Source organism: Bipolaris victoriae (genome assembly GCF_000527765.1).
Source record: "Bipolaris victoriae FI3 unplaced genomic scaffold scaffold_6, whole genome shotgun sequence".
Classification (NCBI taxonomy): Eukaryota; Fungi; Ascomycota; class Dothideomycetes; order Pleosporales; family Pleosporaceae; genus Bipolaris; species Bipolaris victoriae.
The window spans coordinates 80,353-104,934 of NW_014575386.1; the positions used below are offsets into that span (position 1 = coordinate 80,353).

At 49.3% G+C, this 24,582-nt stretch overlaps 10 protein-coding genes across 10 annotated transcripts; 7 read left to right on the forward strand and 3 right to left on the reverse strand.

Annotated features, from left to right (window-relative positions):
* COCVIDRAFT_12030 (hypothetical protein) lies at nucleotides 1–721 on the reverse strand (the record flags this gene model as incomplete). The annotated part of the gene is made up of 3 exons (XM_014705755.1): nucleotides 1–126; nucleotides 220–522; nucleotides 593–721. The coding sequence occupies 3 exons, from the start codon at nucleotides 719–721 to the stop codon at nucleotides 1–3; spliced, it is 558 nt and encodes a 185-aa protein (XP_014561241.1).
* A 279-nt stretch (nucleotides 722–1,000) lies between these two features.
* On the forward strand, nucleotides 1,001–3,049 carry COCVIDRAFT_87034 (hypothetical protein; the record flags this gene model as incomplete). Its single annotated transcript, XM_014705823.1, has 1 exon — nucleotides 1,001–3,049. The coding sequence occupies one exon, from the start codon at nucleotides 1,001–1,003 to the stop codon at nucleotides 3,047–3,049; it is 2,049 nt and encodes a 682-aa protein (XP_014561309.1).
* Nucleotides 3,050–6,285: 3,236 nt separating this feature from the next.
* COCVIDRAFT_86748 (hypothetical protein) lies at nucleotides 6,286–7,569 on the forward strand (the record flags this gene model as incomplete). Its single annotated transcript, XM_014705824.1, has 4 exons — nucleotides 6,286–6,464; nucleotides 6,520–6,951; nucleotides 7,002–7,267; nucleotides 7,328–7,569. 4 exons carry the CDS (start codon nucleotides 6,286–6,288, stop codon nucleotides 7,567–7,569), a joined length of 1,119 nt encoding a protein of 372 aa, XP_014561310.1.
* A 1,662-nt stretch (nucleotides 7,570–9,231) lies between these two features.
* On the reverse strand, nucleotides 9,232–10,426 carry COCVIDRAFT_33649 (hypothetical protein; the record flags this gene model as incomplete). Its single annotated transcript, XM_014705825.1, has 5 exons — nucleotides 9,232–9,651; nucleotides 9,702–9,962; nucleotides 10,012–10,164; nucleotides 10,237–10,260; nucleotides 10,316–10,426. 5 exons carry the CDS (start codon nucleotides 10,424–10,426, stop codon nucleotides 9,232–9,234), a joined length of 969 nt encoding a protein of 322 aa, XP_014561311.1.
* A 389-nt stretch (nucleotides 10,427–10,815) lies between these two features.
* On the forward strand, nucleotides 10,816–11,152 carry COCVIDRAFT_22608 (hypothetical protein; the record flags this gene model as incomplete). Its single annotated transcript, XM_014705781.1, has 2 exons — nucleotides 10,816–10,908; nucleotides 10,967–11,152. 2 exons carry the CDS (start codon nucleotides 10,816–10,818, stop codon nucleotides 11,150–11,152), a joined length of 279 nt encoding a protein of 92 aa, XP_014561267.1.
* Nucleotides 11,153–11,388: 236 nt separating this feature from the next.
* Nucleotides 11,389–12,405, reverse strand: COCVIDRAFT_86913 (hypothetical protein; the record flags this gene model as incomplete). The annotated part of the gene is made up of 1 exon (XM_014705826.1): nucleotides 11,389–12,405. The coding sequence occupies one exon, from the start codon at nucleotides 12,403–12,405 to the stop codon at nucleotides 11,389–11,391; it is 1,017 nt and encodes a 338-aa protein (XP_014561312.1).
* Nucleotides 12,406–12,540: 135 nt separating this feature from the next.
* COCVIDRAFT_86747 (hypothetical protein) lies at nucleotides 12,541–12,768 on the forward strand (the record flags this gene model as incomplete). The annotated part of the gene is made up of 1 exon (XM_014705827.1): nucleotides 12,541–12,768. A coding segment is annotated over one exon (228 nt), but the record flags the coding sequence as incomplete, so codon positions are not given.
* Nucleotides 12,769–12,811: 43 nt separating this feature from the next.
* Nucleotides 12,812–14,462, forward strand: COCVIDRAFT_33652 (hypothetical protein; the record flags this gene model as incomplete). Its single annotated transcript, XM_014705828.1, has 3 exons — nucleotides 12,812–12,994; nucleotides 13,077–13,179; nucleotides 13,237–14,462. The coding sequence occupies 3 exons, from the start codon at nucleotides 12,812–12,814 to the stop codon at nucleotides 14,460–14,462; spliced, it is 1,512 nt and encodes a 503-aa protein (XP_014561314.1).
* An 801-nt stretch (nucleotides 14,463–15,263) lies between these two features.
* On the forward strand, nucleotides 15,264–16,447 carry COCVIDRAFT_87079 (hypothetical protein; the record flags this gene model as incomplete). Its single annotated transcript, XM_014705829.1, has 3 exons — nucleotides 15,264–15,453; nucleotides 15,504–15,823; nucleotides 15,884–16,447. 3 exons carry the CDS (start codon nucleotides 15,264–15,266, stop codon nucleotides 16,445–16,447), a joined length of 1,074 nt encoding a protein of 357 aa, XP_014561315.1.
* Nucleotides 16,448–19,032: 2,585 nt separating this feature from the next.
* On the forward strand, nucleotides 19,033–20,291 carry COCVIDRAFT_86972 (hypothetical protein; the record flags this gene model as incomplete). Its single annotated transcript, XM_014705830.1, has 3 exons — nucleotides 19,033–19,404; nucleotides 19,599–19,961; nucleotides 20,115–20,291. 3 exons carry the CDS (start codon nucleotides 19,033–19,035, stop codon nucleotides 20,289–20,291), a joined length of 912 nt encoding a protein of 303 aa, XP_014561316.1.
* Between the last annotated feature and the right edge of the window lie 4,291 nt (nucleotides 20,292–24,582).

The following is a 24,582-nucleotide window of genomic DNA, read 5'->3' on the forward strand; positions in this document are numbered from 1 at the left end:
TCAAGTCGTAAACAGCGAATCTTCTTCTCGCAGGTACTCCCCGATATCCGCCTGTCTAAACGTAACAATACCCGTCGGATCCAACTTCCTCGCATCAGCCGTCGACCTCGCACTCACACCGAATCCCTAGTAAATCTCTATTAGCCCAACTTCTTTCTCCACAAAAACAACAAACAACAAAACAGTGTTTAACAAAACGTAATTCTTCTCAAAACTTACCAAAGGCGTATCATTCATACTCAACACCACGACACCCTGATGCTCCGGGCAATCCTCGCTCCACCGCCCCACATGCGCCTTGAGTACATTGCCGCCATACAAGAAGGGCATCTCGCCATTCTGCTTGACCCACACCTTGTAGCGCGCGTGCGGCGCAATGACGCTCAGCGCCGTGATGTGGAGGCGGAATTTACCGGTTTTTGTGAATTTTCCGAGGCAGATGCCCAGGGAGAGCAGGTTGTCGCGCGCGACACTTGTGGCGAGGTTGGCGAGAGATTCGCGGACGTAGTAGACACGGGAGCCCTGGCGATTGTATGAGTATTTGAGGTTGGGAAGGGGGTTTGGTTTGTAAAGGGGAAGGGGGAAAGATTACCTGGACGCGGAAGACGTTGCGGTCGTTACCGCCAGCTGGGTCGGCGATGAGGTTTGTGATGCCTTTTCCGCAGTAGGAAGCTAGTTTCTCGAAGAGAGTTTTTGTTTCTGGTTCGGTGAGGGGCCTCATTTTGGGCGAATTTGTAATGTATATGTATAGTATTTCCCAGGTGTAGATTGGGTTGGAGGGAAGCTTGTTGCTGAACTGGCTGGGTTCTGGCGCAAGGTCGCAAAGTCGAGATGTGCTTTTGCCCGGGAAAAAAATGTGGAGCGCAAAAGCGGGACTAGTCTCCGCCGCGGCCAAAATTTCCAATGCGCATTCCTCTTTCTTTGCTGCTGCGACACTACCCAACACAGGTGGCATTCCTCAGTCCTGAGTTCTTTTTTTTAGTTTCGCATACATCACATCATGTCCCGCGTTCCGGCTGCCAAGCGAAGAAGATTGTCGCCGCCCGAGGATGGAGAGCGCGGTAACGGAACGACGATTGATCACAAGGCGACGTTCTTGAAGAATGCGGCGAAATGGGATTTGGAGCAGGACTACGAGACGCGGCCGCGCAAATTGAAGAAGCAGAAGGAAAACAAGAAATTGCCTGTCAGGGCAGCAGAAGGTTGGGTAGCGCCGCAGCCGACTGTGGAGGACATCAAGGAGGAGGAAGACTCGGACAGCTTTCTAGGGTCGGGCAGCGAGGATGAGGTAGATGAGGGCACCGACGACGAAGAAGAAGTGGAGGAGAAAAAACCAAAGATACCAGCGCGACAACAAATACTAGAGGCGAAAGAGGAACTTGCTCGGATAGCAAGTCTGATCAACGAGGATCCAGAGGAGCACATTGGAGCATTGAAGACATTACAAGCGCTTGCCGACTCGGAAAACTTCACGGTCAAAAAACTGGCACTAGCGACGCAAGCCTCGATTTTCAAGGACATCATCCCCGGATACAGGATACGCCCGCTGTCCGAGGAGAAGATGCAGGAGAAGATCTCAAAGGAAGTCAAGAAACTGCGGCAATTCGAGCAGAAGCTCGTGTCAGGTTACGAGACTTATGTTAAGCATCTAGCGAAACTGGCAAAGGCGAGTGGATCGGATAAAGAGCAGGTTGCTAGTCTGGCTACTGTCGCTGTGAGTTGCGCGTGTAATCTGCTGAATTCAGTACCGCACTTCAACTTTCGCAGCGAGCTACTCAAGATTCTGGTTGGCAAGCTGAGTACGAGGAAAGTCGATGCAGACTTTGTGCGGTGTAGAGAGGCTATGGAGAAGGTGTTTGAAAACGACGAGGATGGCAATGTCTCGTTAGAGGGTGTTACCATGCTGACCAAGATGATGAAGAGTCGGAACTATCACTTTGATGAGAGTGTGCTGAACACTTTTCTGCATCTTCGTTTGCTTTCCGAGTTCGCGCAGAAGGCCTCTTACCATTCTGTAGACAAGGCGGAGGAGCCAATGGTCAATGGCAAGAAGCAGAAGCAGAAGCGCGAGTTTAGGACGAAGAGGCTGCGGAAGGAGTTGAAAGAGAAGAAGGCTATTGAGAAAGAATTCAAGGAGGCTGATGCTGCTGTTAGCCACGAGGAGCGTGATCGGATGCAAGCCGAGACGCTCAAGATGGTATTCGTGGCATACTTCCGAATCCTCAAGGCCCGCTCAGCAAAGCTCATGGGCGCCGTGCTCGAAGGCCTAGCACGATACGCACACCTGATCAACCAAGACTTCTTCGGCGACATTCTCGAAGCACTACGCGACATCATCGCGACCGCTGAACTCACAGCTGCAGCCGCCGCCATGGACGACGATGACGACGCCTCCGAAGACGACGACAACGAAGCCCCCGAGCGCAACCTCACGCGCGAATCCCTCCTCTGCGTCATCACCGCCTTTGCCCTCCTCGAAGGCCAAGAAGGCGCAAAAACCGCCTCAGCCCTCAAACTCGACCTTAGCTACTTCATCACTCACCTCTACCGCACCCTGCATCCTGTCGCACTCAACCCAGACATCGAGCTCAGCTCCAAATCGCTTCATTTGGCCGATCCCACCGCCGGCACCTCGCACGCCGACACAGCAAAGATCAACGTCCAAACCACCATCGTCCTCTTAATCCGCTCTCTCTCTTCCGTTTTACTGCCTGCAACTTCCATCCGCGCCGTGCCCCCTCTGCGTGTCGCAGCCTTTGCAAAACAACTCATGACCATTTCCATGCACCTTCCTGAGAAATCCTGCGTCGCCATGCTCGGCCTGCTGAACCGCATTGCAAAGACGCACGGTAAGAAGGTGGCGCCGCTGTGGAATACGGAGGAGAGACGTGGCGACGGCGTGTTTGATCCCCTGAAGCCGGAGATCGAGGGAAGTAACCCTTTTGCGGGGACGGTGTGGGAGGGGGAGATTCTGAGGAGGCATTTTGCGCCCGCTGTGAGGGAGGCGGTGAAGGGGGTTGAGAAGAATGTTGTTGAGGCGACGAAGTGAGGGGGAGGGTAGACAGTGATATGTGTTACGAATAGAAGACGAGTAGTGGTTATCTCATCTACCAAGCTGAAATGTTCCTCTTCTTGATAAAATACATTTACTTCTTCTGTTCACAATTATCGTCCTCGTCCATCTTTCCGCTATGAACATCTGTCTTTGATCCTTCCCTATTGATAAGTCATCAGGGCTACTTGGGATATCTGCATGTAGATAGCCGCACTTGCGAAGAGTCGCTGATGCATCAACCCTGTTCATCGTACACTGGGCATATAGGCCACCTTTTTTTCCTCCTCGCAAAAACGTACGGTCACCTGTGATTGTCATGAAGATATGAGAAACTAGCTATTTACGGTCTCAATATTTGTGTGTGGTATGATCGGTATGTGGAACAGTGCCATGTACATAGGCAGAGTCAGTCCGATGGAACCAGTGAAATCTAGACTTCATAGCTGTTCCCACTCTTTTACCCCTTTCCACCAAGCCCTGTACCACAAACTCAGTATCCAATCCAGCTAATCGGGTCCCATGGATCGTTCCGTACAACCTCTTTACACTCTCAGAATAGCCAAAATACTACCAAGTGAATACGATGGTGGGAATTTCACGAAAGTGAAATGCTTGTTTATATCAGACGCCAAGGGCTGGCTGTATTCGCGTTGTGAGATCAAGTGGTAAAGAGTATGTGCGGGTGCGCTTACACTTCAAGGATATGGGGAGAAGGTGGGGCTTGAAATTTTGGGAGGGTCATACGCGAGATAAGTGGTGTGAGATGATGATACTGCGTGATAGTGATGATGGGTTGGGATTGCGTTGGATCTGTGCGGTATCTAGGGAGACTATGTACTTTGTTCGGAGATTTTCTGGGGGTGGATTAGAGAGGCTATGGAGGCTATAGGGGAGCTTTGATCAGTCTCGTCGAGTAGTTCTCCGGGCTATGTAGCCTGTGAATAACATGTTTTAGAAGAGTAGTCAAGCTCGGGGGACAAGAAGTGGTGAATTGTCCGTCGAGTTCGAATAGAACTCGAATGTAGCTTTTATCTACTCATTCGGAAATACTATCGACCGAATATTCTGTTGGGCTAAGCTTCAATGTTAAGGCTTCGTCGGTGCGGGCTTAGTCTTTCGTCAAGCTCCGTAACCGTCACCATCCGGCCTGGGCTTATGGATCTTCAGACCTGGTAGAGCTTAACTGTTACACGAGTTGTAAAAAGATCGGTGGCTTAGGCCGTGATCGTGATTCTGAGTGGTGCAAATTGTCATCTCGACTACTAGCGATCTTCAGGCTCTACACTTAGCTGGTCATGTATTGTGCACTTGATACTAAAATTTGCTAATAAGGTAATATCATGAGCCAATCTGCAAAGTTTACATTGCATCTTTCAGCGCGAAATGATTTCTGTAGACACTTCGCGACCCAGTTAGGCGTTTCTTTACTCGTGTTGAACAAGGAGTCCTACTCTTGCTCGTCGAAGAATGGCGCAGAAGTCGAACTAAGGTAGAACCCTAGTAATACAACTACCTATCAACCGAACTATTGGCTTGGAAAACTCCCAAAACAGTATAAAAGACATAGCTCCTCCGAATACGAACATAGCACGGCACGGCAAGTCCGTTCGGGTAGCAACCGGAGTATTTCATGCACCACCAACAGCAAGTCTACTTACTAAAACGATCCATTGGGTTATGTAAACCAATTCTTCGTCCTTAATAACACGCCAATATACCTGTCAATTCACGGTGGCAACTCTAGAATACACTAAGAACATCGCTCTCTCGGCCCTTCAACCCTGATGAACCCCACAAAAAACCACGCTGCAATATACCTGGGCCGCGAGCCAACGCGGACTAAACAGCAAACAATCCCAGAAATCAGGTAATCTATACGCCTCTAACTAAATAGCGATCTACTCCCCTAGTCTAGCAAAGGGCCGACCCCATATAAACGCGGGACTACTAGTATCGCCGGTTTAGAAATGGAAATCGAGAAGAAAAAACAACCAATTCTACCTGCGTACGTGCTTACAATCATCCCATGTCAAGAGTTCAACTACATACTTACCAATAACGCAATTCAGAACTCCGAACAACGGACGATAAAAAAACTGGCAGTATGCCAAGATATGAATGAACGCCAGGGATGCCATTGATTGGTAAATGAACGTAGCTGAGACGGTTTCGCTTGTCATTGGCTTATGTGCTTACAGCCGGTATATGTCACATAGCAATGATGTAACTGAGACAGTGCTTATTTTGGGTGTACTGTGTACTGTGCTTATAGGCTTAACATGCTATTACTATATCCAATTGTAATAATAAAGAAACCGCAGACGATCAAACGCACATCGCAATTGGCAAAAGCTTTTCTTTCGCTTCCCTGCAATCCTTGGTCTGACGCTGTTTTGGTTGCAGATCATGAACATGCGATTTGCAGCTATTCGAAAAGAGAAAGTCGAGCCTAGTAATATATTATTAGCTCCGAGTGCTTGGACTCGTACAGAAGCCAAGCGTACGGAGTTGAAACGGACTAAACGCGATGATCTTGGCAATGTTTGATTGGAGGTATTATTAATTTTTACATGATGTACAGTAGAGTATTTGTAGCTAGGGTATCCCGACCGCTACGTGGTGTCAGGTTTTTGAGCACGATAAGGCATTGTTTGCAGGCTGCATTGCCCAGCAAAAGGCAACTAGTGTTTCTAGTTGTTTCACAAACATCCAGAAACTTACGAAGGGAAAAGTAGGTTGATTTATCCAAGGTCGATCGCAAATGGTTTTGCTACATTTCCTGCGGATTCGTTTCCAATCAGTAATTTTAGCTTTCATATATTCTAGAAAGTGTTACCGTAGAACTTCCGGGTTTACGTACTGTGCGGGTTAGTGTATGCGAGTGAGCCGCTTGACTAACTGACTCGATACCCGAACAGCATACATGGGAGGCCCTTCAGAGCTTCATGAGCCGCAGTCCTTGGCGGTGCTTTCCCATCTGGCGTTCCTCCATGTAGATACAAAATGTAATAGGCCGTTCTTCAGATGATCAGAGCGTTTGTAAGCTTGGGCTCCGGCGTTATTCATCTATTACTCACTATGCTTGGGAGACAGCTAAGCTTGCGACGACAAGACCTTGGAGTTGGTATATAAAGATTCACCCTTGTGGCACTCGAATTGATCTCTATCAAAGTGTGTTGTCCAGCTCTCACTGTCGATCGCTACTTCCTTTTCTGACTCCTACGGCAAAAATGGCGGCACTAAACTTCAGAGCGTTGTATGCGTTGTTCGTCTCACTTTCGCTTCTTAGTGTATTGGCATCCGCAGATCCTCTCCATGCGTTGATGGCACGTGGCCGACCGGCCATGAACGCTGCGATTAAGAAATCCGCAACCTGTACCAAGGACAAGCTGCGCATTCGTCGAGAATGGTACGTCGTCTACTTCACATCTCCCCCTTTTTCGCAATACTGACTCGATACCAAGGGGTGACTTGTCCGCTGGAGCCAAACTCCGCTACATTTCTGCTGTAAAATGCCTCATGAAGAAGCCATCCAAGCTGGATCCTGTCGACTACCCTGGCGCCAAATCCCGCTATGACGACTTCATCGTTGTCCACATGAAGCAGACGCCATTCATCCACGGCACTGGAAACTTCCTCACCTGGCACCGCTACTATATGGCTATGTTTGAAGAGACGCTGAGAAACGAGTGCCACTACAATGGCACACAGCCATACTGGAACTGGCCGAAATGGTCCCAAAGCCTGGAGACAAGCCCACTTTTCGATGGCAGCCCGACAAGTCTTGGTGGCCAGGGATACAAGACGAAAGTAAACGGCACGGCTCAGAGACCTGCTGGTGAAGGCGGCGGTTGTATCGCTAGTGGACCGTTCAAGGGCTTGCAAATGAACCTTGGGTAAGTTGTGCCTCTTACTATAGCAACCCCAACTAACACATCTTACCCAGACCTCGTGGACTCGCAACTAACTTGCCTGACCGACCGAACCCTCGTGCGGATGGCTTCGGATACAACCCTCGCTGCGTGAGACGTGATATTTCCAGCTATCTCACACGACGTGATGGCACGATGGAAAAGGTTGTTGGTCTCATCTTGAACAACACAGATATTGGATCGTTCCAGACCCACATGCAGGGAAATCCAAGCGTTCACAGTATGGGCCATTACAGCGTCGGTGTAGATCCGGGAAGCGATATTTACGCTTCACCTGGTGGTACGTTCAGTATTTTCCCTGCTGCCACTCAATCATTTACTAATAAACCCTGTGTTGCAGATGTTTATTTCTGGTTCCATCATGGCATGATTGATTTGGTGTATGCGGTTTGGCAAGCGCTTGATTTTCCGAATCGGCAGCAGGTTATTTCGGGAGGTACGCTATTCTGGAACGGAACAGACAGTAGACGGGCGACTTTGAATGACACCATCGATATGGACATACTCAGGACCGACAAGCCACTACAGATCAAGGACCTAGTCAGTACAGTCGACGGGCCGTTTTGCTACCTCTACGAGTAAAGTAGGCGCATGTTTAATTTCAAAATTTAGACTTTTCATGCATTGAACAAGATATTTTGTAAAGCCTAATAATCAATCACGTCAGCCCAATATGGCAAAGACTCGAAGAAAATATATGCCATATAATTTGGTCCTCAGATTAGCTCTCCTGCTGTCCTCAGAAGGAACCTCACTGTCCCCCATTGTTCAGTCTCTCGACCTCTTAACAGGCAACAAACGGGCTCCTCAACTCGACTTTGGCTTTGATGCCCCACAGGGACATCATCACTGGACCTTTCTTCATCCGTCTGCACAACGGGCTCTTGGCAAGAAAAAAGAACAACCCACCTACAGGAGCACCGCCTCGCAAACCAGCGAGCCCCAGCGACAAAGACCACGCTTCCCCACTTGCGATGCCTCGAAGGCAAAGGCGCTCGGATTGAAAACTACAATTAAATTGTCATAAGCGAACAACGTCCTCCAAGCTTTTAAGGCAAGGCAGCACGGCGCTTCAACTCTTTTACTTTGTCCTCAGTGCGCGGTGGGAAAGGCTGAGGCTGCGGCTTGTCGTGAAGGTGAACCCAGTAGCTTTGCGAAACCACCTGTGGCCCATCGCGGTGCAATGATGTGGCAGGTGGTATGGCTTCATCTAGTATGATGGCGCACCCCCTCCGCTTTCCGTTCTTGACTGTCATGCAGTGAGACACCAGGGGGGGATTAGTCCCCAGCGTCGCCTTGTGACGAAGGTTTGTCGTTCATTGGGGTCTGACTTGTGTTAGCTAGAGCGTAATTGTAGTTTTTTCGCTGAAACTGTTCGATAGCGCCAAGGAAACAAGCAAGTCTGGAAGAAATACTGGCGTAGGGTTACTTACTCGCAGTTCGGGTTGTGGGTGGTGAGAGAAGCCGACTATGGAACGCGCCAAAAGTTGAGCAGGCGCGCAATCACGGGACCGCGCTAATAGCACGCTAGTGACGTAAGCTGCATGTCAATAAGCCTGTTATCAACATCAGATGTAAACCTACCCAAATGGGAAGCCAGATCTTGGCGAAGTGTAGCCCCATAAAAGCGGTATTGCCGACCTCTCCAGACAAGCACCTTCCCCTCCAAACCTTGGGCTTCTCTCTCTTCTCGCTATCCATCGCAAGGATCATGTCTTCAGGTTCCACCAACTGGTGCTGAAGCTTGCACTAGGAATCTACAACAAGCACATGTGATTGAGCCGAGAAGATCGAATAAATATCGATACCACTTATTCAAAACTTGTGCATCCAACATCATGGTCGCTTCCTACTCTCCATGTCGCCAGGCCACCTAAATTGGATGCCAGAACAATACTCAACCCACTCCACTTGCTTTCATCGACAGCTCCTGCGTGCTCCAGTGCAGAGATCTGTTATTATGAGCGGAGACAACACATTTACTTCGAATAAATTTCGTATGTGCGATTGTGACTCGGTATAGACCAGGTGTAGAGTAATACAGAAATATGCTAGGGAACTGTAAACAAGGCTCACGACCTTTTCCAGGCCGTTTTCACACCATCAACTCCTTCATCTAACACTGTACAATGCTGTCCAATCGTACTTATCCCCAATCTCGACGCACCCATCGACCTGTAATCTCCGACGTTTCCAGACGCTTCGACTTTTCTGCCCACTGAACTTCAGATATGAATTCTTCCCCTAGAATCGGTCTCTTTGCCTGGCCCTGTAGACGGTGAAACCGACGTATGCACCAGTCAGTGCCATACCAAACAGCACGAATTTTACAAAAGTCCATGTCCAGCTTCCCTCGCTAGGTCTTTCGCGGCTCATGGACGAAGCGGTCTTACCACCGGTGCTTCCTGTCGATGGCATCGCACCAGGGCTCTTCTTGTAGAGGTTTGTTGACCTGACCCAAGCAATGTCGTGGTTGTCGGAGAGCTCACCAGTCTCGGCAGAGAAACCCAAGTATGCAACAGGCGGGACCTTGAAGTTAGGGATTTCAAAGCACATGGTCCATTCGTCTTCGGCCTTGTATTGGATCTCGAGGCGGAGGAACTGCTCCTGAAAGTACGTGAGGCGGGCTTTGGTTGCGATCTGCGCGTTGCGAATGCCGCGGGCCTAATTCACTTATTAGAATGCATATATTCCAAACATTTGGGCGTTCGCACCGAGCATCCGGCAAGCTCATTGGCCTTGCCGTCGTTGTCCTTGTCATACGCAGTGTTTCCATCGCCGCTCATAGCCATGATGTAGGGGAATACGGTGCCTGGGCGGTTGTTCTTGTAGGTATCGAAGAAGATACCGAGACCCTCGAATTTGTCGGTATGGCCAAAGACGTTTCCTGGCTGTGCGCGCTGCTTGGTGAGCCACATGGCAAAGCCGTCGCCATAGAGGTTTCCTTGTCCGTGAATCTTGAACTCAAACATGACCTGCTCGTGTGAGTGTCTATCTTAGCAGTGCTATCTTTTTTGCACGAACCTCCCAATTTGTGGCTGTAAGAGGGACTCTCGAGAAGATCCAGCCATCGCGTGAGGGTTTGTCCGAAGCAAGTCGAATGTATTTATCAGTCCGAATAATGGTGTCTCCGCCAAAGTCCCACCAACGGCTTTGCATATCCGAGTCAAGATATGGCTATAGCTAGTGTCAGAGCAAAGTCTAGTTTTCTGCCTCGAGCAGTAACTACGGTACGAAGAGGCGACTTACGGGCTCGAGGGTGTGTGTTCGCAGCTATGTTCCAATTAGCGACAGCGGCCCCTCAACTCATCGTGTAGCAACAACGCACCGAGATGGCTTTGATATCAGGATCTTCGGTCAATCCTCCAGACCGCGCCCATGCGCCCGTCAAGCTCCCCGCCATCAAACACAAGCTTGTCCATGGTTTTGCGAGCAACATGGTTGCACGACGTTCCCTCTTACTGCCTGAGACGGGCGATCCCCAAGATACCAAGCGACAATTGACGCGCAGAAAGAATGGAAGATGACTTTTGTCTTGGAATTGACAAGGAATAAAGCCTCGGGAGATTGAAGCTGTGCAAGGAAGATGGCAGCACGGGTTGGCGACTCGGACGTGCTGGAGTTCTCAAAGCTGGGACTTGGGGTTTGGAAAGGCCACTCTATCACCTCCGCGTGCAATGCAGGGGTCTTGGGTTGCGGAACCACGCTAGCGAGCAGCGCCGCTCTTGACGTCGACAACTTTTCCACGCGGGAGCCACTGCCCAACGACTCACACACCTTACTTTCTGATACCCTAATTCCACCAAAAAAATACATACAAAATTCACAATGAATTCATTAGGCCCCAGCGATCCCAAGACGGCCGTCATGCGCCAGGTGCAGCAAGAGGCCGCCATGCAGAATGCACGCATGCTTGTCGAGGTACGCCTATACATTTTGAATTCGTCTTGAAAAATTACATGTGCTAATGAACCCACAGAAACTCAACGAGCACTGTTTTGAACGCTGCGTCCCCAAGCCCGGCACATCCCTCTCCAAAGGCGAAGAAAACTGCTTCACTGCATGCATGGAAAAGTACATGAGCGCATGGAACACTGTTAGCAAGCAATACGTCGCGAGGATACAGCGTGAAAGCGCCCAGGGCGGCGCGGTGCAGAACTTTTAAAGTCTGCAGAGAGGATACAAGAAAAAGGCTTGAGAGGAACGATGCCATGGCAAGATACACGGAATAGACGAGACTGACAGTCTCGCTTTTCCGGGCGCATGGGTAACATGAGAAATGCCATCTGTACGAGTAGGGCGACGTATCGATATGAAAATGTACTATACAATGTACGACTAGCAACACGAGCTGTGTATGAAGATAAGACATGTGGTTGAATACCAAACTCCGACTTTCAATTATTGCTTGCCAAACGACTTCTGTCTCTGTGCATATTCCTTAACAATGAGACCACAGTTGACCTCTTGGCATAACTTCTTGCGCCTGTCGGGGCTCAGCTTTGTTGCAAACTCCAAGCCGCTTGCCCTCTCCACCGCCTCAACGGGCACTTCAAAGTCCGACAGGGGCTTGCTGTTGGAGATGACTGCATTGGGCAGCACAAACGCTCCCAGTGCGACTTTGCCGCCCAGCTTGCCGTCTTCGGCGAAAATGACTTTGTAGAAATGGGTAGGGACGGCAACGTTGGGTGGTGAGCCAATGACTTCGTAGGAGACACGCCATTTGCCGTCCTCGTCGCGCTTGGGGAGGTACAAGGGACCGGTTACGATGCGTACAGAGGGATAGTTCTGTGTGAGTCTACGGCAGAAGTCTTCGAAGTGGGCCCAGTAATCGCGGTTGAAGCCATTGCCTACCTGCGGGCACATGTTGCTCAGCGCGAAGGTGTCATCCATGGCTTCTTGGCTCCATTTTGCGTCTGCTGCGGGGACTTGATGGCCTCGGTCATAGCCGCTGCGGAGGTAGTCCTTGAGCTTTGCGCGGAACATCTCAGGGATTGAGACATCCTCAACAAAGACGCTGTGCTTTCGATCCGCATTGTTGTTTGCTAGCGACTCTGGGGTTATGTGCTCCGCTACCCATGCTGGGTTTCGCGTCCGTCGGTCGTACGACGATGTGAGAGAGGCGGCAGGACGGAGGTCATTGACCGGACCGGGGAAGCCATATTGGAAGAGACCGTTGGGGTCTACAACCGCTCTGCGAGCAGCGGCAGCAGCGGCAGGGGCGTGAACTGCGAGGCCCGTTGGGGCTGAGGGAATTGGGCCTGCTCGTGTGGATCCAGTCACAGTTGTCGTTGTCGTTGTCGTGACAGCTGGCGCGTGCGGAAAATTGTCTCTCCTGGTAGAGTACAGCGCTGCTGTTACTGCAGCTCCGGCAGCAGCACCGCCTGCGCCGATCAAGGCGAATGTCAGTTTCGACATGGTTGCAGTTTAGTCCTCGGAGATGTGGGCCGCAAGGAGTAGAAGTGGACGTGGAGGCCTCTTGTAGGCGACAAGGCACCCGCACAGTCCAGCGTCCTGTCTGGCGCGTGAAGAGTGTCTCAAACGCGTATATTTGTCCCCGTATGGTTCGCTGCTGGCTGCTTTTTACATGGTGGTGGTCATCTGCGTTTTCTCAAAGCAGACTTTGGCGCTTACCGCATACGCACTAGCGTCAACAACTTGAAGCCTGCCAGCACTCTCAATATGACTAAAAATCATCCCAGCCATTCTCAGTTCGCAGAGTTCTCAATCATTTTTCTTTTTCCTTGGTTGCTTTCTTCCTGTATGGTCATAGCATTATAGATCGAGTGCACGTTCTCACGCTGTGCGACTAAACCCCACCAGGATGCCTTCGTGGATATCGCGGGCCTCCGAGTCCCACCATGCACAGCTTGTGGCGACTGCTGCCGTCTCGGGCCTTGTAGTTGGAAGTGCTATTCTTGGTTATCAAAAGGCTCGACGCATGACGAGAGTAGCAGACTTGAAAGCGTCTATTCCAGATCTCAGTGAAGACCATCGTCCGTCAAGAGCAAGTACAACAATTGCGCCGGCTAACTTTTGCCATGACGGCCTCGTTCTTGGAGATCCATAATCTTTCTGACGCTTTACAGCTGACTGAATATGGCGCGGCTTCACATGTATTTGCTCCAAGTAAAGAAGATGAGCGCAGCATGGCACTCGCCGCGCGAGCGAGAAAAGGCGACTATGACGACGGTAAGACGTCACTGTCTTTGAAAACACGACTACATTGAGTTCTCACGGAACCTTTAGATCTTATCCTCGAGCAATTGGCGAGAAATCGGGTCTTTCTTACAGATGAAGGACTCGCGAAGCTACGGGGCGCTTTCGTAGTCGTAGTCGGTTGTGGTGGAGTAGGATCGCATGCAACAGCAGCTCTTGCAAGATCAGGATGCTCTAAGATCCGTCTCATAGATTTTGACCAGGTTACTTTGTCTTCGCTGAACCGACATGCAGTAGCAACTCTGGCAGATGTTGGAACACCCAAAGTGCACTGTCTCCGTAAGCGGCTCGAACAAATCACACCATGGACCCACTTCGAATGCCGAAACGAGCTGTTCAGTGAGCAGACTGCAGTTGCTCAATTGGCGCCTCTAAATGGCCAGCAACCAGATTTTGTAATAGACGCCATCGACAACATCGACAGCAAAGTTGCCCTCTTGGCCTACTGCTACATGAACAACATCAAGGTCATCTCCTCTATGGGTGCAGGTTGCAAGTCCGATCCTACCAGAATCTTCATTGGCGACATTTCAGCAAGCACAGATGACCCTCTCTCAAAGTCCACGAGACGAAAGCTGCGGTTGAAAGGCGTAAAAGACGGGATACCGGTCGTTTATTCGACCGAGAGGCCAGGACCTGGAAAGGCTGAGCTTCAACCGCTCTCGGAAGAAGAATTCGCAAAAGGCAACGTGGGGGAATTGGGTGTTCTCGCAGACTTCCGGGTACGGATATTGCCTGTTTTAGGCACCATGCCAGCAATCTTTGGCCTGGCTGTTGCCAACCATGTCATTCTCTCCATTTCTGGTTACCCACATGAATATCTTCCATCAAAATCTCGAGACAAGATGTACGATGGTATTCTAGGCGCTCTCCAAGGTGCCGAAGAACGCTTAGCTCGCGCAGTGTTCAGTGAAGATCCCCTCGGTCTCAAGATTCCCATCACACAAGACGATGTTGGCTATTTGGTTGAAGAAGTGTATAATGGGAAAAGCATAATCAGCGGCTTGTCCACACGCTTGATATTGTCAAGATGGAGGAAGCCAACTGAAAGCTTTGTTGACCAAAGCACTCCAGGACAAAAGAACAGTCATCTCAAGATGGGAGATTTGGTTCTCATGACCAAGGAAGAGGCAAGCAAGCACGAGAAGGAGATATTGAAGGGAGAAAAAAGCCTCGAAGATTTATATAGCGCTGAAACGATTGAACGCGTGAATAAGAGAATGGCTGAGGAAGAGCGATTCGAGCGCTTCCGGTAAGTTTAGAGCCCCAATTAAGAGAAACTCTCTACTACACATGTATGTACAGTATCTTGATGAACAAAATATCAACTCAATATTCCATTTTTATCCCAAAAAAAAGATCGATATGAGACAGAGACATGCTTATACCCCGGACGACTGCCGGCAGTTTGCGGATGCGAGACAAGCCTTCGTGCGCTTCAATCTACACTGTTCAGCACACAATGCTCAACGGATTTCTCTCTATCCCCGCATTGTAACTCTAATATTGCTGAATAAAGTTTCCACGCCAGCTACCTACATCAGTCGATCTTCCCGACGAATCCGGCCTTGGGCCGGTGTCTACCGGCCATTTTGTTAGCGCGAGACACACAGCCAATGAGAGGGAGCATAGTTCCGCTCCGCGTGGTAGTGACATAGTGGGTAACTTCTTTTCTTCATAACGTGCGGCTCGGTGGCTGCTACCACTATAAGGTAGCCGCTGTTGATTAGTATACCGCCTGTAATCGAGCCAATGACGCACGCCCTGCTACCGAGGCTGGTCAACGGCCCGATCAGCTGCAAGAGACAGGTAAATTTGTGGGACAGCTCCGAAGTCAACATGTTAAGTTTCCGTGGAGGCTGTTCCGGATAGATAAAAATCTATAGACACGTCATGATGGGCCATCGGCAGAGGTCATGGCCAGGGCTCTACATATGTACATATATGTGAGGGGTTTCCCGCCCTTCTAGCAACACCCATTTTCAAGCCTACGACAATCAATCTATTACTAACATATCTAAACACACACCAAGTATTACATTCACATCAGCGGCGCAATGGCTACAGACACCAAATTTGAGGGATGGCTTGGAAAAGACGAGGAGAGCGTCAAGGGAAAGATGGAATGGGGCCAATTCGATCCCAAGAAGTGGACTGAGGACGATGTCGACATTGAAATCTCCCACTGCGGTATCTGCGGTTCAGACTTGCACACGCTAAGCTCTGGCTGGTCACCTTGCCCATACCGTATGCATATCCAATTGCTATCGATTATCCTGCATGCTAACTTACCGCAGCTTGCGTTGTCGGTCATGAGATCATTGGCAAAGCCGTCAAGGTTGGTAAGAATGTCAAGCACATCAAGGAGGGCGACCGTGTCGGTGTTGGAGCTCAAGCACGCTCCTGCTTGAAGCCAGATTGCCCTGAATGCTCAAATGGCATTGAGAACCACTGCTCACGCGAAGGCATCAGTACCTATGGTTCTATTTACCCCGGTGACGAGGGCAAGTCTTACGGAGGATACGCAACGCACAACCGTACCAATGGACACTTTGTGTTCAAAATTCCTGAAGGCCTGGATAGTGCCGATGCCGCTCCCATGCTGTGCGGAGGAATTGTAAGTTACAACTCCGATTCACCACGAATATGAAGCACATGCTAACTATACCACAACCAGACCGTCTACTCTCCATTGCGAAGATTCGGCTGTGGCCCTGGAAAAACCGTAGGAATCGTCGGAGTCGGAGGTCTTGGCCACTTCGGCGTTATCTTCGCAAAAGCCATGGGCGCGGACAAAGTCGTAGGAATCAGCCGCAAAGCTGAGAAGCGCGACGACGTACTCAAGCTGGGTGCCGACAGCTACATCGCAACCGACGAAGACAAAGACTGGGCCAAGCACAACGCCGGCACATTGGACCTCATCATTTCCACCGTCTCGAGCGCAAAGATGCCGCTGGATGGATACGTCGGACTCCTTAGGACTCACGGTACCCTCGTCCAGGTCGGTGCCCCTGATAAGGGCGAGTTGCCTCCTATCAACGCTTTTACGCTTCTCATGAAGGGAGTTAGTATCGCCGGTAGTGCTGTTGGTGCACCGTGGGAGATTAAGGAGATGTTGGAGTTGGCGGCTGAGAAGAAGATTAAGCCGTGGGTGCAGAAGAGGCCTATGAGCGACGCTAACAATGCGATTATTGATATGGAGGCTGGAAAGGCGAGGTATAGATATGTTCTTGAGAACTAGAGGGCTGGCTAGATGGAGTGTCGCGGTTTCTTATAGAGGTAGACCCCGATCTAGAACCAATGGCTGGATACAAGCAAGGAATGTTCATGAAACGAAATGTGTATTCTACGTCAGATTATCAACTTCTTGTCATTGATGAATACATATAACTTGCAAGTAAGTTCAGGTTAGAGGCGTCATGGCATTTACCGCTTTTAGTATCACAAGAGAATGCAGGAGTAACGGCGCTCATATGACAAGCACCTCATCCACAGCAGATAATAAACACAGCAATCCTAGGGTCGCTGAAGCGCAAGCTGGAGGTCCAGGACTTCCAGTATAAAAAAATTGGAATACAAACAAAACCAACCCAACATGAAACATACGCACTCTTCTCATTGTATCACGCTAGACGAAAATTACACCAAGTACAAAAGCCTAGGCTAAAACTTCATAGCCTTGAATCATGTGCTATTCAGTCTTACTGCCATTATTTCTTGGCGGACCAATACTTGCCAACCAAATCCGCTCCACCATTCTTATCTATCATTACATTTCCAAGCCCACAAGCACAACAGCTTGGCTTTTCATCAGTCTACGCTGCGAGTTTGATGATGGGACGACATTTCCAGGGATCGTTATGCAACTATGTATGAGATCACAAGGCGAGTCTCCTAGCCATTTGATGCCATCAATACGTGATTCTGTCTGATGATCGAGAATTGTCGTTTTGACTTCACCTTCTCTGCATGAATTTGTCGGTTTCAAGTGGCTTTGCGTACTGTTTTTGGATATATTGATGGCCTGCAAGGCGTCGTGGTCAGTGTTGAGTTTCTTTCTTTAGACTACGTTCAAGGGCTGTCGAATGTACAATGAGATATTTAAGGAATTACTCGACAAATACCATGACAAATCCAATTCCTAAGTCAATTGACTACAAGGTGCTGGTAGCGCATTAAGTACTATTGCTTGAAAGTATGGCTTATTTTTTGTCAAAGCCAAGTGAGAACGCTAGGATGAAATCTTAGAAGAAACAATGATACAGGGGTTGTTCTTAGCAGTTTAAAAACCGGCATACACCGATTTTTTGCGGTATTCTAGAGGGTAGTAAGAAACTCGTAGCCAGCACCGGTGTTGATGGATAAATCTCATCAACACAGTGTATTGGGCAATGCGTACCCACTGATCATATCTACTGTGCAAACCCGTAATTCTGCACAAGATGCAGAGTAGCTTTGTTTCCAAGCCCCCTTAATTCCTCGACATGAGTAATCCATCTCTGCTCGTACTCCAACTTTAGTCGCTCGTGAGACGAAAAAGCAGGCGACATCAATCTACAGATCTCGCTCACTAGAGACACAAAATATCATGACTACAGCCAGTAGGCGGTACTAAGAAGTTTCGCAGCTTTAGCTGCAATCACCCATCTCTGTTACTACAGAGGTTGCTACCAAAACTAGGCTGGGTTATTCTCAAAATCTATCCAGTCAACCTCGATGAAGTTGATCGCACCAGTGGGTTTTAGTATCTTCATGCTTCAATCAATATAGCTACGATTTCAAATTTTGATCAAACCTAACGTTGACTGGTCTTCAATAGCAATGGTGTCAATGCTATGACATAGCCATAAAGCGTGAACCTAGCTACAAATTATCTAATTAATTGATAGATAATTAGATACATAGTGACACCACAAATTGAATAGTCATTACCGGCGTGCTATACTAGTTGTATCATAGCTCTTTAAATGTTCAGAATATCACATATTCCGGGCATACACTTGATACAGGAATTGCCCTTCTTCTGCTGAATCACCGATGATGTTTGACCCAATCATCTCGAGGAAGACAACTGTCCTACCGAACCCTCATCTTCCTTCTGGGGAAGCCTCTAACTAAAACATAAGCCCCTCCGTTATAAAGGAGTGAATAGTAGCACAGGACCCCAGTACGAGATTAGCTTCTTATGTCCAAATCTGAACATGCTCCTCTACTGATACTTCTACCTTACCCCACATAGCAATCTATCGCGCGGGATGTGCCGGCATCTCATCCATCAATTTAAACCCCGAGCAAATCGCGCACGGTCCACACAACACCAAGCCATGTAATCCTCATTTCGCCGGCTTGGTAGCCACGCAAGACGGTCGAAAACCAAGATTTGAGAACAAGTGTTTGTAAGATGCCGTCCCAAGACTCGTGCAAACCGCTCTACGAAGCTTTATTTCCGCATTCTGAAACGCGTGCCGCTCTTTTAAACTCTCGACAAGTCGGACATCAGCCCGCGATATCAACCGTCTTACCCTGTACCCAAGACATACAGAGAGAGAGCCCTTCTAGACCATGTCCGAAAGCCCCGGCAACTAAAAAGACTCTTACCAGCAGAAACCAAGAACCAATAACTGGTGTAAGATCAAAGCACCGCCCACCCAAAAAAATAGTATCACATGAGGCCCCCCAAACCATGACATAACCGAGCAACCATTCATGTACAAACTGACTCTTATTTCCCACCAAAACCCACACCCCTCCTCAACTCGATTCTCAAAAATCCCCCCCCCTCTCTCCCTCTCTTTCTTTCTTTCTCTCTCAAACAAAACAAAAACAATGTCGTCAACCACCCAAACAATCACCGTCCCCCACCTCGGCGGCATAACCGCCTCCTACCGCATCTCCCCCTCCTTCTCCGCCACCACCAAACCCACTCTCGTCCTCGTAAACTCCTTCCTCACCACCTCAGCCCTCTTCGACTCCTTCTTCGCCAACGATGCACTCACTTCGCGGATGAATCTGCTGGCGATTGAGCTGCTGGGGCATGGCGGGACGAGAGCGCATGAGGCGGAGCACTGGACGTATTGGGATACTGCGGTGATGAATTTGCAGGTTATGGAGGGATTGGGGGTGAAGAGGGCAGTGGTGATGGGGACGAGTCAGGGGGGTTGGGTTACGGTTAGGATGGCGCTTTTGGGGGGGAAGAGGGTGAGTTTTTTTTCTCTTCTTCTTCTTCTTCTTCTTCTTCTTCTTCTTTTGGACATTCTCCTAAGATATCTCTGGGTGGGGGGAAGGGTGGGACGTAGGGGAAGTGTGATGTGAAGAAAGAAGAAATCGTTTACCCCCCTCCCCCTCCAAAAAAGGAAGTAGTAGCTGACACGCTGGAAATCTGCAACATAAAGATCCAAGGTATAATTCCCCTCGGAACATCTCTCGACTTTGAATCCGAACGCAGTCGCCAACTTGGCTGCTGGCAGGCTTTGGATGCCCTCGCCAACCTCATCACGGGCGACTTCGGCACAAAGAACAATCAGCCCACGCCTGACTTCGTGCCTACTAAGGAATTCGCCGAGTTTCTCATAGCGCAGGGCTTTGGCCAGGATTGCTCCGCGGAGACGAAGAAATTCTGGACGCAGCAGCTTCAGAAGAATTATACGGGTGATGAAGGTAGGAAGAGGATTAGGATGGCGGCGATTAATCTGAGGGATAGAGATGGATTGCATTTGAGGGCTGAGGATGTCCTTTGTCCAGTCCTATGGCTGCATGTGAGTAGTTTTTTTTTGGCGTTTCTTTGTTTTTGTTTTTCATCTGTTTACAAAAGCTGGAATATGCTTGCTTCACCGGAGCTCTCTTCGAAGCATTTGAGTTGGCAATGTCCCAAACGTGATATATGTTGCTGACGTTTATACAACTCACAGGGAACAAACGACGTGGTATACACGGTTGCAAATGCTCAAGAGGAAATCAAGCTCTTCAAAAACTCGCCCGATGCACGGCTCGAACTAATTGAAGGCGGCGAGCACTTTTTGAATTCCTCAAACCCAAATGAGGTCATGGAGCATACAATTGCTTTTATGGAAAAGTATGCCAAGTAGTGTGTGTATCTCGCTTGACCCTTTTTGTTTGTTTTGAAAAAATACAACCCTAGAATACGTAAAGATCAGTTTTGTGCGCTTTGATACACCAAAAATGCTCTATTTCCTTTTATTTTTTATTTTTTTGAAAAAAAGAAGAACATTCCACGTCAGGCCATGTAGTGCACATTCCTAATAAAACACCCCGAACTCACGCAACATCATCACACCAACTACCTACATCTTGAGATACGTCACGATAACCAGCCACCCAACGCCGACGCCCCTCCCGCGGCAAAAGCAAAAAAAGAAAATAACCTGCACCCTCTGCCGGTCGCCAGCACAGCCCCAGCTGCCAGACCCGACACCCTCCCCCAAGCTCCACCGACGACCACACCACCCCTTCAACTGTGGAGCTTAGCTAAAACCTTCAATTATCTTAGGTGTGCGGGGAAACATCATGCGAGCCAAGATCCACACTGGGGCAATACGCCGTTGTCCTTCCGCTCTGCTTCCCCATCCCCGTGGGCCACACCCACCTCCAAGCCCCAACCAAGCCTTATTAAACAAGGGAACCTTTTCGAGGAGGCCGGGGGGAGTCGCAGATCGAACCGCTCGGGGAGCGCGGCAGATGTGAAAAAAAGAAAAAAGAAAATGGCAAAAGGGAAAAAGCAAGGATGAGGTTTAGTTGTTGAGTAGAGTACTTTACGGAGCAAGTGGCTGTGAAGGGTGGGAGGGGGACGCTTGGATATGGATTGTATGACTACTTTTGTGGGGTTTTAGCGGCCCGCCATGGCGGACGGGAAGCACGTCGTGGACCGATGTTGCTCCGCGCGCGTAGGTAGGTTTTGGAGTTTTGGGAAGACGATTACGTCTGTCTTACTAGAAAAATGAAAATAAAAGAGTCGAGATGGGAAAAGAAAATAGGTAGAGTGCCGGAGTGGGATATTAATACATTTGGGCGATTTTCTCTTGCCTGTTTTCAGTTGTACGTGCAGGTAGACTTTTGGGGGCGGAACGACTTTTGTGGTTCCTCAAGTGGACTTGTAGAGCGCCATTGTGTTGCTTTTTCAGCATGTACATCTGTTTTGGGGTGTTCATTGTGTTTTCTTTTGTGTGTGTGTGTGACTTGTCGGTGAGGCCGTGGATACCGGGTATTGAGTATCGTTCATCGTTTCCTAATTTATGTAACACGAAGAAAAAAAGCGATAGCGATGCATCTATATATTAATATCAGACATTGTATAACATGTGTTCCGGGGACTGGGATTTAAAACTTACCAGACAGTAGCATGATTGTTACCCTGCGAGTTTGTCTATACACCTACTTAATCATTACCCTTCCCCGCATTCCGACTCGTAGACTAAAGGAAAAAAAATTAACGTAACAATCCAATAATCGCTTCGTATCATGCACAGATGCATGCAAACCCCTGGCCCCCGTGGAGGGCACTTAGCGTGCATATGTTTGCCTTTTCTCAAGCAAAAGCAGGGCGATTGGACAAGAGAGCTTGCAGGAACGTATGGATCTAGCTTTTTGGCGCACCTGATTGCTGCACAGTCGGGATGGAACTTGTTTCGAGGCTAGCGTATAGGGCTATCTCGATCGGAAGCAATGATGCGGTGAACGAATCCTACGGCGGGCGCCTTAGGCGAGGAAAGAAGAAGAGAAAGCAAATAACATACCGTAATGAGAATAGCAACTGACGATGATTAGTATAACGAAGCACTCAAGACGCAAATAGGAAACTAAAGGAAATAACGTAACCACCACATCCCCACAACAATGCTTTCCGATATGTGTCGTGCTCATGGCGGAAAGAGAAGAATAAAAATGCACAAAGCTGTTGTTGCATTCTGGCAACATAGCACACCACTTTGTGCCCTGCATCATCGGAACCTGCAGCGGACAGCGGACAATTGTCGAGGCAATGTTTTCTGGGATCGCCTAGGTGCATATTGTAATGACTATTCTGTGACGACAAAGGCGCGGGATAGACGACTCGTGTAACTACACCGGAATAGTTGTTTGAAAAGACCGTTTGTTATCATGCACACGCTCATACCCCCTGTCGAAACTCAGCCATGGTTGAAGATCATAGCCGAAATCCCGTCCGCCTCGCCTCGCAATGGAAGGGAGACGCCGTGCCCAGGGTCTCAATGCACGTGCACTTGTCGATACCGAAGGGCTTGTTTGCAGAAGGCCTAGACAAACGAAAAGATATTAGCAAGGGCAAGGGGAACAAAGATTAGCGAGACTACAGGAATCAAGACCGGAAGACAATTGATGACGATCAAACGTGTAATGGAGAAGCTAAGTTGGAAAGTGTTTGGCGTTTTGATCTGGAGGGTCTTTCGTATAGATGTGAGCGTTGATTGGCTCGTCTGGCCAATATGTGTGAACCGTTCATCTGGTGCCAATTTACTTTTTTTGTGCATCTGGATTTTCCAACATGTGCCGCGAGAATTTGCTTTGCATTGCCACCCTAAGGAGCGGGACAAGTAGTTCGAAAATAAGGAAGCAGGGATGCAGAAATCGGGCCTCCTCTTGAGGCGCATCTGCGTCTTCTTCTGTAACGGGTTGGAGAGAATTGGCCCGGGATTTGGCCGGTCCCTAAAGAAATACATACACCCCCACCTCCGCACAATCATGATGTCTTTGGTTGTCATTTGCGGCGACTTCTTTGCGTAATTGCAGAAAAGATGGCGTATCGAGGCTTCGCATGGATAGTACGGTATGTAAGACTTGGAGTATTGGATTTGGAGAATTAGATTTGGCCAGCCAACGCGGTACCGTTGTCGCGGGTCACGGGTGACTTGAGCGGGCTGAGGAACTCGCTTGTGTGGAGTTCAACGGGGCGAGGGGGGGGGGGTTGTCAAAAGGCCGGGATGAAACAGTTTCACAGCCTGGCATCCTTCTTGTCTTGACGGCTTTGATGTTCCCTCGGACATGCTGCATGCGCCGCGTGGGCAGCCGGGATGGAGCCAGTAAAGTGAGAGGAAAGAAAGTGGGACAAGCACCCACATGAGTGAGTGGGCTTGTTGGAGTGGATCTTGGCAAAGGAGGTCAGTGGATTTGACGTCAGTCGTGACAATGGCCGTGCAAACGGGCTTACAACGGCCAGCCGCGATGTGGGAAGCCGGTAGATGCCAGGCACAGCCCGTGCAGCCGGAACTTGGAATGAATACCATGTCTCAGGAACGCATTTGTGAGCGTAACACAGGCATTACGAGTCGGGTATTCGATGTGGACTCGCTGCATTTGCAGTGTGCTCTGACCGCACGACCCGTCCAACAACGGATAGGATGGACTAATCCCAAAAATGGCAGGTCTTGAACTATTGCCATTACTTGCCCTATCGTGTCGCACACGTCCTGCCTGCAGACCCCAAGTCAAGTCGGCGTCCACTTTGGCTTGGTTATTGCTGATCTGAATATAAGCCATGCACGAAGGCCCCGCTCTCCATGGATTCCCGGCATAGGCAGTGGTGGCTGAGAAGATGGAACAAGAGTACGATCAACAAAGAAACAAACAGATGCTTTTTGGCTGCGTGCATAGAGCGGGCGGTGTGCATAAAGCCTAATGGTGTAAGTTATGTAATGTAAGATCGCCCGTCAGCGGGGAGGAGGAAGACGGTACGGGCTGCGTGGACACGGTGCGGATGCGAAGCCTATATCCGAGTGAAGTTATAGGGAGTATAATGGGGCCGACATACTCAGGGTGAGGGGTAAAAGCCGCCGAGTGCGCCGAACAGGTCAATTCTGCCGGAATTTGGTGCGTGTCAACTTGCCTGACAGCGGAAGTCACCGTGGATGGAGAGAGGCAGGTGCTTCTGTCGCCGTATGGCGCCTTCCCAAGCAGTCGCCGCGTCCAAGATCTAGATTCGCGGCGAATGCTACCTATGCATTTAGCATGTACGCATACAGCCGCCAACTAAGACATGCTGCCACCATCATTTTTCATCGTGCCACATCCCGCCCAGACATTGCATTTAATTCAAGGTAGAAAGGTAAAGCATGCGATTCGTTCTATACAATCAGGGGGATGTGATATTCGTGTGCATCTAAATACTGGTGTGTGTGAGTGTGTGTGTTTGTGTCTAGCCAATCAATCGCTAAGCACATGTGGTATCCTCTAAAACATAATGGTGCTGATGGTGACGCCCAAGTCCTACTTTTTGTCAAGCCCAGCAAATCCGCGCAATACAAGGAGATCCAGACCGTGTTGGTATCATGAAGCCGAAAAGGTATGCAAACGAAACAAAAGCCTCCCAAAAGGTAGCGCCAAAAGTCAGCTTAGATCCTACAATCG